This window comes from Nannobrachium achirus (assembly GCF_963921795.1).
Source record: "Nannobrachium achirus genome assembly, chromosome: 3".
Lineage (NCBI taxonomy): Eukaryota > Metazoa > Chordata > Actinopteri > Myctophiformes > Myctophidae > Nannobrachium > Nannobrachium achirus.
This window is the reverse complement of record NC_137812.1, coordinates 24061610-24074162: the sequence shown is the minus strand read 5'-3', so window position 1 is coordinate 24074162 and position 12553 is coordinate 24061610. Positions and strand designations below refer to the sequence as shown.

Sequence of the window (12553 nt, the reverse complement as noted above, 5' to 3'; positions counted from 1 at the left end):
CGGTATCTAAGTAGGCTACATTTACTCAGATACTGTACTTAAGTAGGACCCTACAATTTATTTTTACTTTACTGGAGTGTTTTACATTTTCAGTACTTTTATTTCTACTCCACTTCATCTCAAAATAAATCATTGTAGGCTACTTTTACTCCCCTGCAGTTATTTTAAAAAAGTTATTAAAAATACTTTGTTTAATTATTATTACAAACCATTCATTAATCACTATATATACGGCCATTTGAAATTAGCCGATCTACAAGCTCACAGTGCGTGACGGACATTTTCTTGTAACGGTTTATTTCTACATTGTAGTATCGATACTTTTACTTGTTGATATGTTTACTTGAGTACAAAATATGAGTACTTCTTCCACCGCTGCGCTGTCAGTCCGTGCAGCCGTGCTGACAAGGAAACGGCAGGTGGGGGGGGGCAGAAATGGGCGTGTCTAGCTTGCATTTCACCGAGACAAGAGTGTAGGAGAGATTCTCTTGGTTTCGTCATTTTCACGCGACAACTTTATTTCCGAAGTTATTTCCCAAAATGGCCACAGTTGGTCTTATTAATTTATAAACCTCAAATGTAACTATGTATTTTCAAACTAATATGACTCAAATATATGTAAAAAATACTTAGGGGGACCTTTAGAGATATGTGTCAACAGTTTTACAAGGCAAATTTCATGGTGCCTACACTTTAAGGCTAAAACCTGTATAAAACCGTACAGGTTTTTTATCATCATACTAAGCCGAAAAGATCTCCTTTTAGTTTTACCAGTGAACTGTACTGTCATGAAACTGTACCTTTTCCTATGCACACTTCTAATAAAGTCTACAATCAATAGCCTGTAAAAGCTATTTTCACTGTGCAACATGACTAAAATCAGTTGTGGGGACTGAGAACTTTAATCCGTGGGAGAAGGTTATGGATGACACAGACAACAGGACGGTTAAGGAGAATAGAAGTGACTGTTAGGGGAGGAACAGCCAATTCAAATATGTTAGTCAGATGCAAACTCTATGTAGGTTAAATGTACACCTGGGCTCTGTGTGGACAACTTACTGGTGGTCCTGGAGGACCTATACCTCCTGTGTCTCCTCTAGGACCAATTGGACCCTAGACACGCACGTGTACACACACACACACACACACACACACACACACACACACACACACACACACACACACACACACACACACACACACACACACACACAGAGTCAATTAACCAATTAGTGCTGGCAACAGTGTATGAATCAAAAAATATATAAATCCAATCTATATCTTAATCATGTAAAAATGGTTAAATTGTCATTTAGATAGCATGTTAGGTACAGTTTACAGTTTAGGCATTTAGCAGACGCTTTTAATCCAAAGCGACTTAGCAGGTAATATATCAATATAATAAGCAAAATAATATGTCAGTACATCAACAACAACAATATAACAATGCATAGGAATATCAATCTAGAAAAAAAATTACATTGGTCGACCACGCACCTAATCAGTACAAAAACTTTTCTAAAACCTAAAAATGCTATCTAGCTTCATGTATGGTCATTGAGGGAAGGGGAGTGTTATAGTAGTGCTATGGGTTTAGATGGAGTCTGAAGAGGTGAGTCTTCAGTCCACGGCGGAAGCTAGGGAGTGAGTCTGCAGTTCTAAGTGTGACAGGGAGTTTATTCCACAGTTTGAGGGCCAAATTGTCTAGGACGAGTGGATTTTTGTCCTGGGGTTTTTAGCGAGGGTTCTGTCTATGTAGAGAGATACCAGGTTAATTTGGTGACCTGGCATCCAATAGTTTGTATAGTTTCATTGAACGGATTATTTATGTTTTGATATAATGTTTAGAGTAGACTGATGAATAAGGTTTACCTATGATCCTAGATTACTGAGACCTTGTGTGTACTGTGCTTATAGTAAATCGCTCTGGATTAAGAGCGTCTGCTAAAGACCTACATAGTAAATTGTAATCAACATAATTCTGAATATCACAGTTCTTACCTGATTTCCTTTGGAACCTTTCTGTCCAACAGCACCCTGTGTTAAACAGTAATACAAACACAGATGAGTGACAGAGCAGCATTCCTAGAGCTAACAGTGCTCCGTATGTTTGCTGTGTGTTGACATGAGTGTCTATAAGCAAGGCTTTAATAGCAGCAGTGTTCATTCTGTCCACTAAAACTATGACGAAAAATGTCCATCGGCAACCTATTTTCACTGACAAAAACGAAATAAAAAATAAGTATGATGTCTAAAACTATCACTAAACATACTGTCAATTTTGTCGACAAATAAAAAGGTACTAATGGAGAAGAGATCCAGTAGAACTAAAAGACAAGTCATTCTTCAAGTTTGGCGCGGGTGTTGATTTACAAGCTCACAACGCGTCGTGAGCTTGTAGATCTGCTGTTTCCGTAGACTGTAGATTCAGTCGACAACAATCTTATATTTACTCAACTAAAACTAGACTAAAACTAAAACATTTCAGATGCCTAAAATATGACTAAAAAGAAAGTGAATTTTATCAAACTAGACCGCACTCTGTCGAGGTGCCAACTTGCGCCCTGTTATTTATACATCAGGGCGCACTTGTTGTTGGTGACATCACCAAGAATGCTGGTCCCTCATTGGCTGTTGATGGTGAATCACCAATAATGCTGGTCCCTGATTGGCTACGGGCGCAAACGCGAACAGATACGCGACAGAAACACCGAACGCAGTACTTGTGCACTCTGCTGCCGCAAGTAAATATGCTGTCAAAACGAACACTGCTGTGTGTTGACACTCATGTCTCTAAGCAGAGGTTTAGCAGAGTTTATACTCACAGACAAACCTTGGGGCCCTGGTGGGCCGTTAAAGCCTACAGGACCGACGGGACCCTGAAACAACAATCACAAACACAACGTTATCATAGTCAGAATCAGTGATGTAAAGCCCACCCAGCGCTTGGGGTCAGACCGGTGATGTGAATTCACGCGACCGGGATGGTTTACCAGGCTAGGTAAGGCCGCTGTACCTATGTGCTTTATCTTTGAATTTGTGGAGTTTAAAGAGACACTTGTATTTGGCCAATTGGCCAATTTTCCACAGGTGTGTGTGTGTGTGTGTGTGTGTGTGTGTGTGTGCGTGTGCGTGCGTGCGTGCGTACGTGCGTGCGTGTGTGTGTGTGTGTGCCTCGATCCTCAATTGATTCAAAATCCCTCTGATGGGAACGCAGTTGAATGGACTCAGTAGTGTGAGGATAAGCCGACACTGACATTTAGAAGCATAACCTTTGAGTGACTAATGTTGATATAACATAATTGAGAAAAGGAATTAGCGATCAGACTTTGCAGATTACAGAGACATTTGAATGACAGAAATCTTTTTAAATTTATGTGCACATGACCTTGCGACAGGCGACACGTTGTGAGCACATAATACTGTATAAACAAAGCACAATATGGCTCTGATCAGAACATAATACATGTTGCTTAAAAGAAGACAGTGGTTTAGCACTGATTTGAACATTGTTGTGCTCTGGTTGACTCTGTAATGTTACATTATATGCTTCATGCATGAACGGCGTGCACCGGCGACTTGATGTATTTTTTATCGTTGACATTCGTTTAAAGCTCAACGTCAGTTACAACTCAGCCGTTTGAACTCTCTCTGTGCCGGTTCACTGTCCCTGAGATCCTCAAAGGATGGATGCCTTAGCTTTCTGCCTGTTTGAATAATTCATTAGTAGCAGATCATTGGCTGTTGACGTTATAGCTTACATTGTGGACATGTTTACTCACTCTGCGTGCGCGTGCAAGCGAGAGAGAGACAGATTGACAGACAGAGAGAGACAGAGAGACAGACAGACAGAGGTTTCTATGGCAGGGTAGATCGTGGCCTAAAGCTTGGAACTTGGGCTGGGCAATATATCGATATTATATTCATATCGTGATGCAAGACTTGATATGGACTGGGATTTTGGCTATCATAATTTCTATCATAATTTCACTATATCGTTGCTGTCGGGCAGAAACCTCTCATCTCCATATCCGTAGTTTTTGTGTTTTTTTTTGTTTTTGTTTTTTTTAAACTAACGCCCTACTTGATCATACCTACAGTGTCACACAAAAGCATCAACAGTAGCAGATCTGCAAGCTCGAAATGCAATTTATCCCCTGAGCAAGCAGGCCGGCTCTAATAACATTTTATTGAAGATGCTTCTAAACATAATTGCTAGTATGACCACTTCAAAGGCTTGCTCTAATCGTGAAATAATAGCTGAAAATAGCCTCTGCTTCCATGGAAGACATGCTGGCTTTTATGGAATCTAAGTGACTGAAATCAATCGTGACATCAGACTGACAACTTTAATCCATGTACTGTATGCATGTACAGTATGTGTGTGTGAGTTCATTGGTGGTCTGCCCACCTCCTCTCCTTTGGTCCCCTGTAGACCCTGGTTCCCTGGCAGTCCCCTGTCTCCCTTCTCTCCGATGTCCCCTGGGGGCCCGATGAGCCCGATCAGACCCCCGTGGCCCTGCACAGGTAAGACACAAGTATTGAGATATTGATGGCACACGTATTGATCAACAATTCAATGGTCCTTTCAGAACAATTCGTCTTGTACAGTACAGTACATCATTATATAAACACACACACGCGCACGCACGCACACACACACACACACACACACACACACACACACACACACACACACACACACACACACACACACACACACACACACACACACACAAGAAGCATCTACAGCAGATCACAATCTAGAACACGGTTTCCATTACTTTGATAATATTTGGAATTTTATCTTGTACTTAGTAAAACAGACTTGGTGCGATCTTTTTCGGCCTACACTACACCAAGACTCTTCAACAAAAATAGACGTTCTACAAGCTCACAACGCGTCACAACGTGATGCGCTGTGAGCTTGTAGATCGGCTAGGGGGGCCTTGTAGATCGGCTAAGGGGAAAGATTTACATATTTAAAATAAATGTAAGGTGCTGTAAAGTAACAATGTAATTCATGGGTGCCGTGGATGAAAAAGGTTATTTTCAGGGGTGCCCTGAGCCAAAAAAAAGGTTTGAGAACCCCTTATCTAGAGCTTTGTGTGTCACCTTGTCTCCCTTCTTGCCAGGATCTCCCTTCAGGCCTGGTAATCCCGGGGGACCCTGTGAAGGAGAAGACGGCATTAGAAACCAGGTCAATCAAAAGGTCTTGTCAACTTAACTACTGTATAACATCTAGCAACTGCTGTGGAGTGAGGTTGAAATGTTGCGTTGTAGCCGGGAGGCAAGGGAGAGCTCTCGAAATTGAAATGAAATTCCCTGCACAACGCGATAGTAAACATTTTCATGATGTTTTCAATCGCTAGTTTAGTCTTTTCTCATTTATCACGAGATATGCGTTTAGTGCAATTGTGGTCCCATCCATTTAAAAAATCACGATAAAGTCGGATAGGCTTCTGGGTCTGCGATTACAGCCAATAGCAGTCGTTTCGAATTTGCCAAAAGAAAAACAGGTCTATAGAAACCATGGGTCACGTGACTGATGGTTCCCTTTGTCCATATTCTTTTACAGTCTATGGTTTTAAAGATTTGTTTTTTTGGGCTTTTTATGCCTTTATTTGATAGGATAGTAGGCTGACAGGAAATTGGGAGAGAGATGGGGAATGACATGTGGCAAAGGTCGTCCGGATCGGGAATCGAACCGGCGACGCCAGCAGGCATCATAGCCTTGTATGTGGTATGCGCCTTGACCAGCTAGGCCAGCGGGCGCCCTACAGTCTATGGTTTTAGCCTAATTATCAATAATAATAGTGATTCACAAATTCCTGTCAGGACTGGACGGTAGTGATTTATCCAGACGATGGTGTGGAGGATAAGACATGAGATGTTACTGTATGTAATGTCATCTTACCATTGGACCTGGAGGTCCCGTCTGGCCCGGGGGTCCGTTTAAACCCTGCTCCCCCTGTGGTAGCCAGAGACACACATTATACCATTAGAGGTCAATCATCAGAAAATGTATCAAATTTAAGTCATTGTTTAAGTGATGTACAGCAGTTTTTCCCAAAGGTTTTGGCTCAAAACCCAAAACAAAATGTAGGTGTTTGTTTTCTATTTTATGGAATTTCATAGATTTTTCATTTATTTCTTCGTGAAAGTACGGAAAAAGATTATAGAATTTGTTTTTACAATTTTTGCATTTTGGGATGGCTTTTTGAAAATGTTTTTAAATAATAATTATTAAAAACGAAATGTACTGTAGGACACAAAGAATAAAGGGACCCGTGTAAATGTGTCCACGACACACAAATGGGTCCCGATCCACAGTTTGGGAAACACTGTAAAACATTTACGGCTTGTCAAATTATATTGTACCTTATATGTACTATTTGGCAAAAAAAATAAGAATAAGAAAAGATTCAGACAGACTGTCTGTCTGTCTGTACTAGTGTTTCATTTTCAGCTGACTTCAACTTACCGCAGAGCCGGGGATCCCTCTTAACCCCTGGGGCCCAGGATTCCCATGGTTCCCCTGGGCCCCCACGGGGCCCATCTTCCCTACGAGACCCTCCAGTCCTGGAGAACCCTGAGGCGCACACAGAGAGAGTCTAAAGTCTACAGGTTGTTTCATACGAAAAGCCACAAAATCATCTCTGGTTTGCTCGATAAATAGTTGATAGTGGATCTGGTGTACAAGAGCAACGTCGCACTCGAGGTCCATGTTGTTATGCTGTGCAGTGTCTCGCCACGCTGCTATGCTCAGCTGTGCTGCTGATGTACTGTATACAGTACCAATTTACAATTTAGCAGACGCTCTTTATCCAGAGCGACGTACATAAGCAAGGTAGACACATGCATAGAGACAGTGTAGTGCCTCAATAATCTAGGACCATAGGTAAACCATGAACATAATCATCGTTCTAAACATTAAAATATCAAAAGATGAATAACATACATTGAAACTACAACAGCATTCTGTGTTGTGTGACATTACCCAAGTGTCTGTCTGTCACACTCACCTTTGAACCTTTCATTCCGGCCTTTCCATCCTTTCCTTGTTTCCCCAAATGGCCCTAGAAAAACAACATTTGAAAAGATGTTAAACTGCTGCTCGTTCTTTCTCCTATATTAGTATAGCACATTAGTACATACAGTATATACCTTTGCACGCATGCACCACGCACGCGCACACACACACACGCACGCACGCACGCACAGACGCACGCATGCACGCACGCACGCACACACACACACACACACACACACACACACACACACACACACACACACACACACACACACACACACACACACACACACACACACACACACACACACACACACACACACACACACACACACAAATAGAATACTACACACACCCTTCGTCCAGGTGGTCCGGTGGGTCCGGGTTCCCCAGAAGCTCCAGGTGGTCCCTGGAGAAAACAAAACAAAACACATGTACAACAGTATAATTATTATAATAATAACATCATGTTAACTTTTAACTTGGTGGCATCTAGTTTAGTTTCGTTTAGTTTAGTTATTTGACACTCAATCAAGTACAAAAAAAGAAGAATATATGTATGTATGATAGTAATAATTAACATCCTCAAAATCAGACCCAATAAATTATCTTGTGAAACAAGAGTAGACATAGTAGCACAGTTGACTTCTGTTTTCTTCTGTTAAACAGGTTACCATCCGTCTTTAGTTTTGCATCTGTAGGCAAAGAGTTCCAAAGTTGTGCTCCCTTTACTGTGAAGACAGACTTATCAACCGAGAAGACAGACTGTCCAAATGAAACTCTATAGTGAGGAGAGAGACTGTCCAAATGAAACTCTATAGTGAGAAGAGAGACTGTCCAAATGAAACTCTATAGTGAGAAGAGAGACTGTCCAAATGAAACTCTATAGTGAGAAGAGAGACTGTCCAAATGAAACTCTATAGTGAGAAGAGAGACTGTCCAAATGAAACTCTATAGTGAGAAGAGAGACTGTCCAAATGAAACTCTATAGTGAGAAGAGAGACTGTCCAAATGAAACTCTAAAGTGAGAAGAGAGACTGTCCAAATGAAACTCTATAGTGAGAAGAGAGACTGTCCAAATGAAACTCTATAGTGAGAAGAGAGACTGTCCAAATGAAACTCTATAGTGAGAAGAGAGACTGTCCAAATGAAACTCTATAGTGAGAAGAGAGACTGTCCAAATGAGTTATTTGCATGCAAATGATATGTCACAGGCTATAGTACTTATCAACTGGTTTGGTTTCACACTACGATACTTTTCACCATCAAGTCACGTCAAGGTATTATAATCTGAACATTCCTTGAATATTCCTTTTGAATGAACAAACTGGTCTAGTGTTTCCATGGGATATACTGTAGATTGAGGAGAACTTACAGCTTTTCCCCAGTCTCCAGCATCTCCCTTAACTCCGGGCAAACCATCCACGCCCTGATGAGGAAAGACGGGAAATAGTTGGTATGGGTTATTATTATTTAAACCCATGGGGTGACTGCATGTTTTTCAGCACAATGCATTTAGAGGTATGTAGGAAACATATTGTGCTAGTACATATCATCAACACTATTAGTTGCTTTAAAAGGAAAACAAGAAAAACTTTATATGGATATGACTACTGAAAAAAGCTGCTGCCCATGTATGAACAATCATGACATCATAATAATAATATTGGTATTTAAAAGTACATTGCAAATGCCTCAAATGCCTCAAGCTAGTATTTGCAATACTCTGGAAGCCTTTCTGCTGTTAACAGTTAAATTAAAAGTAGCTATATTTCTTTAAATACAGAGCTTGAGTGAGTCAGAAGGGTGGACCTCTTCCTGACGTCACTAAACCTTAGAGAGACATTTGAAAACACAATTTAAAGCTTTTCCGGCACCAGCAGGCACTCTGTATGCCGGTCAGTCTGGGACTGCTTTTCAACCGAGAGAAACTGATAGTGTGACGACAATGGAGAACGGAGATAGAGAGGTGATGAGGAGACACTTACATTTGGTCCGGCCTCCCCTGGCTGTCCTGAGTCCCCTGAGAAACCAATGGGACCCTGTTAGACACAGACAGAAAGAGACAGAGATGTATACTATGTAGTGATAATAGTGTAGTATGGACAGCGCCTGTTGCCCAGAGATGGAGAGGTTCATGTTATATACATTGCTGAGAGACTTCCATATAGGATGGGACAAAAATCGTTATTATCGTTTATCGTGATAAAAACACTCACAATTATCCTATTGTGGAGATTTCAATTTATCTGGTACCACTTAAACCCTCAACCGTCAAACAGACCTGGAAATAACGTACTTGATACAGTCTTTTTTTCACTCTCTATCAAATCTCTTAGCCAATAAATAGCCGATCTACAAGCAAATGTTCCGCCCCAGGATAATGGATTTTGGGAGATTTTGATTTATCTTGATAATATCGTAAATCGCAATTTCTTTGGTCAAAATAATCGTGACATGAAGTTTTCATGTCGTCCCATCCCTACTTCCTTACTTGGTTGCCCTTGGGTCCGTCCTCCCCTGGGGCCCCCCTGTTCCCCGGGGGACCGGCAGCTCCCGGTGGGCCCGAGTCTCCTTTCTCCCCCTGGTCGCCTTTCTCTCCCTGAAGAAGACAAAGAAGAGTGAGGAGTGAGCCACACGGAGAGCAGACATGTGCTGTAAGAACGAACACAGCAGGAAGATTTGTTGAAATAATAACAGAATGTTAGCATATGAAATACAACAAAACTAAAGACTACTGACCATTGTGTGCACATAAACACTATCTGTACAGAGTGGAGCTCTGACATGGACCTACCATACATATAAACAGAGCCTTTAAACACATTCTAAATCTGAGGCTTTTTGTACGTATACTATTTTAATGTTTTTGGGAAAATGCTGCTAAAGATAGCTGCTCTTTGTTTCAAAAAGCTTCATGCCAACATGTATATAAACAACGCAATGTGACATAGTTCTGTTCAACACACCTGCTGTACTCCCTCTAGCTGTTCTCCATTTTTTCCGTAAACTGTTTTTATTACGTTTTGACACATGCTTTGGCAATAAAAACATATATTTTCCACATGCCAATGAAACTCAGTTGAATTGAATTGAGCTGAACTGAACTGAACTGAACTGAACTGAATTGAATTGAATTGAATTGAATTAGCCAACTAGCTATGCCCCTCCCCTAAAAGCTTTTGTCCAATGCTAGCTTAGCAACCGGCAGCTTGCCAAGGCTGTTGCCAAGGCAAACCTTGGCAAGCAGGAAGTTATTCTAAGCTAGCATTGGACAAAAGCTTTTTTGGGAGGGGCATAGCTACTGGCTAATTGAACTGAATTGACAGTTTCAGGCAGTGAACAGAAACACCACTGCCTTGAATGGTCCAAAGTTGTGAATTTCCTGTTTTGTTACCGTTGCATTTGGAAATGACACACATGATTGAGTCTATCTATCAAACCTCGGATTGGATATTTCCTCACTCCTTGATCATTATTGCCTGAGCCAGAAGGTTGTTCCGGTACTTAACTATCACTCATTTTAGAAGAGAGAAATACTGTAATGGCAGAGCAGCAGTGTTTCCCACAGAATGAGTGCAACCGTGCAGACTGAAAGTCACATAGTCCCTAATACGTTTTACAAACGACTCCTAGGTTTGGAATCGTGTTACACTCTGGCACTGGCATGGCGGTTGCAGCGCAATGTCTATTTCTTCTCTCGGGTGGAAACCTTACCTCATAATGTCCAAAACTGTTACTTTTCCGGATTCAAATGCAAAAATAGCTAAAGTAGCAGCTCAAAACCAGTCGCTTCGCACCACATTTTGGTCTTGTGGATCTGCTACTTTTGATACTTTTGTGTGACGCTGTGGTAAAGTTGGGTATTGTTAATTTACAAAAAATAAACACATATAGTTAGAATATGGAGATAAGAGGTTTCAACGATTTGGTGTGATGTAAACACAATCGTGGCCGTGGGGAAGGGGGTGAGAGTGTAAATGCTACTGGGATGATGATGATGATGATGATGATGATGATGATGCTAAAAACAACTCACTCCTCCTCCTGATACACCAACTGGCCCTGGATCTCCACCCTCTCCATCTTCACCCTGACAGACAGACAGACAGACAGACAGACAGACAGACAGACAGACAGACAGACAGACAGACAGACAGACAGAAAAGGAGAGAGAGAAAGAGAGAGAGAGGTAGAGAGAGGGACACCCGCATAATAATTGTTATTTAAACATTGTCATTAGAGCCTAATAGAAATTACTGACCAATATCCGCTCGGCCGATATATTGGCCATTATTTGAATGTTCGGCTTTGGTATCCGCATTCATTACCCCCGATGTGACCCTATTGTTTACCTTTAAAAACATTTTTGAAAGTTCTTTTGAATAAGTTCAGTAGGCCAGTGTTTCTCAAATGGGGGTACGTGTACCCCTAGGGATACGCGGAGGTACTACAGGGGGTACTTGAGAGAAAATGGGAACAATTATTTTACTGTTATGTTTAATGATAAAATATTGACAAATGTATGTGAACGTGCTGCTCTCTGTATACAGTACGTAGCTTTAAACCAAATTAAGTATGAATTTTACTGTAACTGAATAGAAAACAGACTACTTAGTTTTATTTTCAAAATATTTACATAAAAACTGGACTGTCAGTATTTTCTATTCAAAATGTTGTCGATTAGAGCAGTGTTTCTCAAACTACCAAATGTCAAGGTCTCCCCTTAACTCTGACAGTGTACAAATGGAACCAAATGAACCCGTTAGGGTTCATTTGGTTCCATTTGTACACTGTCAGAGTTACAGACTTGTATGGGTCACTGGATTAAAGGGGGTACTTGGATTCAGCAATCAGGAAAAGGGGGTACTGAAGCCCAAAAAGTTTGAGAACCACTGCAGTAGGCTACTGTGTATATGTGTATGTTTGTAACCCTCAGGTCGCAGTTAGTATGAACACGTCAAACTCATGTCTGTGATGCACGCTTGTGTCCGTGAGTGAGTGAGTGACACTAATACACAACATTCGGTTACCTATCAACTTCAGTTCCCCCCTTCCCATTTAATCCATGAAGGCAGGTCACTATATTGGGTGTAACATTCACTCACATGGCTCTGTGACGCGTCGCTGATTGGCTTTCACATGGGTTTGTCGTCTGTGTGTGTGTGTGTGTCTCTCTGTGTGTGTTTGTGTGCCGTATTTAGAAGCTCTGTTGTTTGCGACCTTCTCGCCGTTAGGGCTTGATACTTTTATTTACTTTTATTATTTTCCAATTGTATAATTACGGTACATTTCCTTCATTCCATCGGCAGGACTAATAGGGGAACAATGACAGGCTCCAGGTCCCTCACCTTCTCTCCTACGATGCCTCCTGTTCCAATCATCCCTGGTCGACCGGGTGGACCCTGGATCACAGAACACACGCACACACACGCACACGCACACACACACACACACACACACACACACACACACACACACACACACACACACACACACTTTACAATTCAGGCATTTAGC

General features: G+C 41.4%; 1 protein-coding gene across 1 annotated transcript in view; it reads right to left on the bottom strand.

The window, feature by feature from the left end:
* The window catches only part of LOC308282110 (uncharacterized protein), a gene marked incomplete at both ends in the record, with an annotated part of 102034 nt that overhangs the window by 12880 nt on the left and 76601 nt on the right, over positions 1 to 12553 (bottom strand). The window contains 11 exons of the mRNA XM_080722454.1: positions 2002 to 2037; positions 2826 to 2879; positions 4412 to 4519; positions 5116 to 5169; positions 5918 to 5971; positions 6485 to 6592; positions 7389 to 7442; positions 8409 to 8462; positions 9022 to 9075; positions 9528 to 9635; positions 12385 to 12438. Coding sequence (XP_080578580.1) covers positions 2002 to 2037; positions 2826 to 2879; positions 4412 to 4519; positions 5116 to 5169; positions 5918 to 5971; positions 6485 to 6592; positions 7389 to 7442; positions 8409 to 8462; positions 9022 to 9075; positions 9528 to 9635; positions 12385 to 12438 — 738 coding nt within the window. The remainder of the gene's footprint in view (positions 1 to 2001; positions 2038 to 2825; positions 2880 to 4411; positions 4520 to 5115; positions 5170 to 5917; positions 5972 to 6484; positions 6593 to 7388; positions 7443 to 8408; positions 8463 to 9021; positions 9076 to 9527; positions 9636 to 12384; positions 12439 to 12553) is intronic.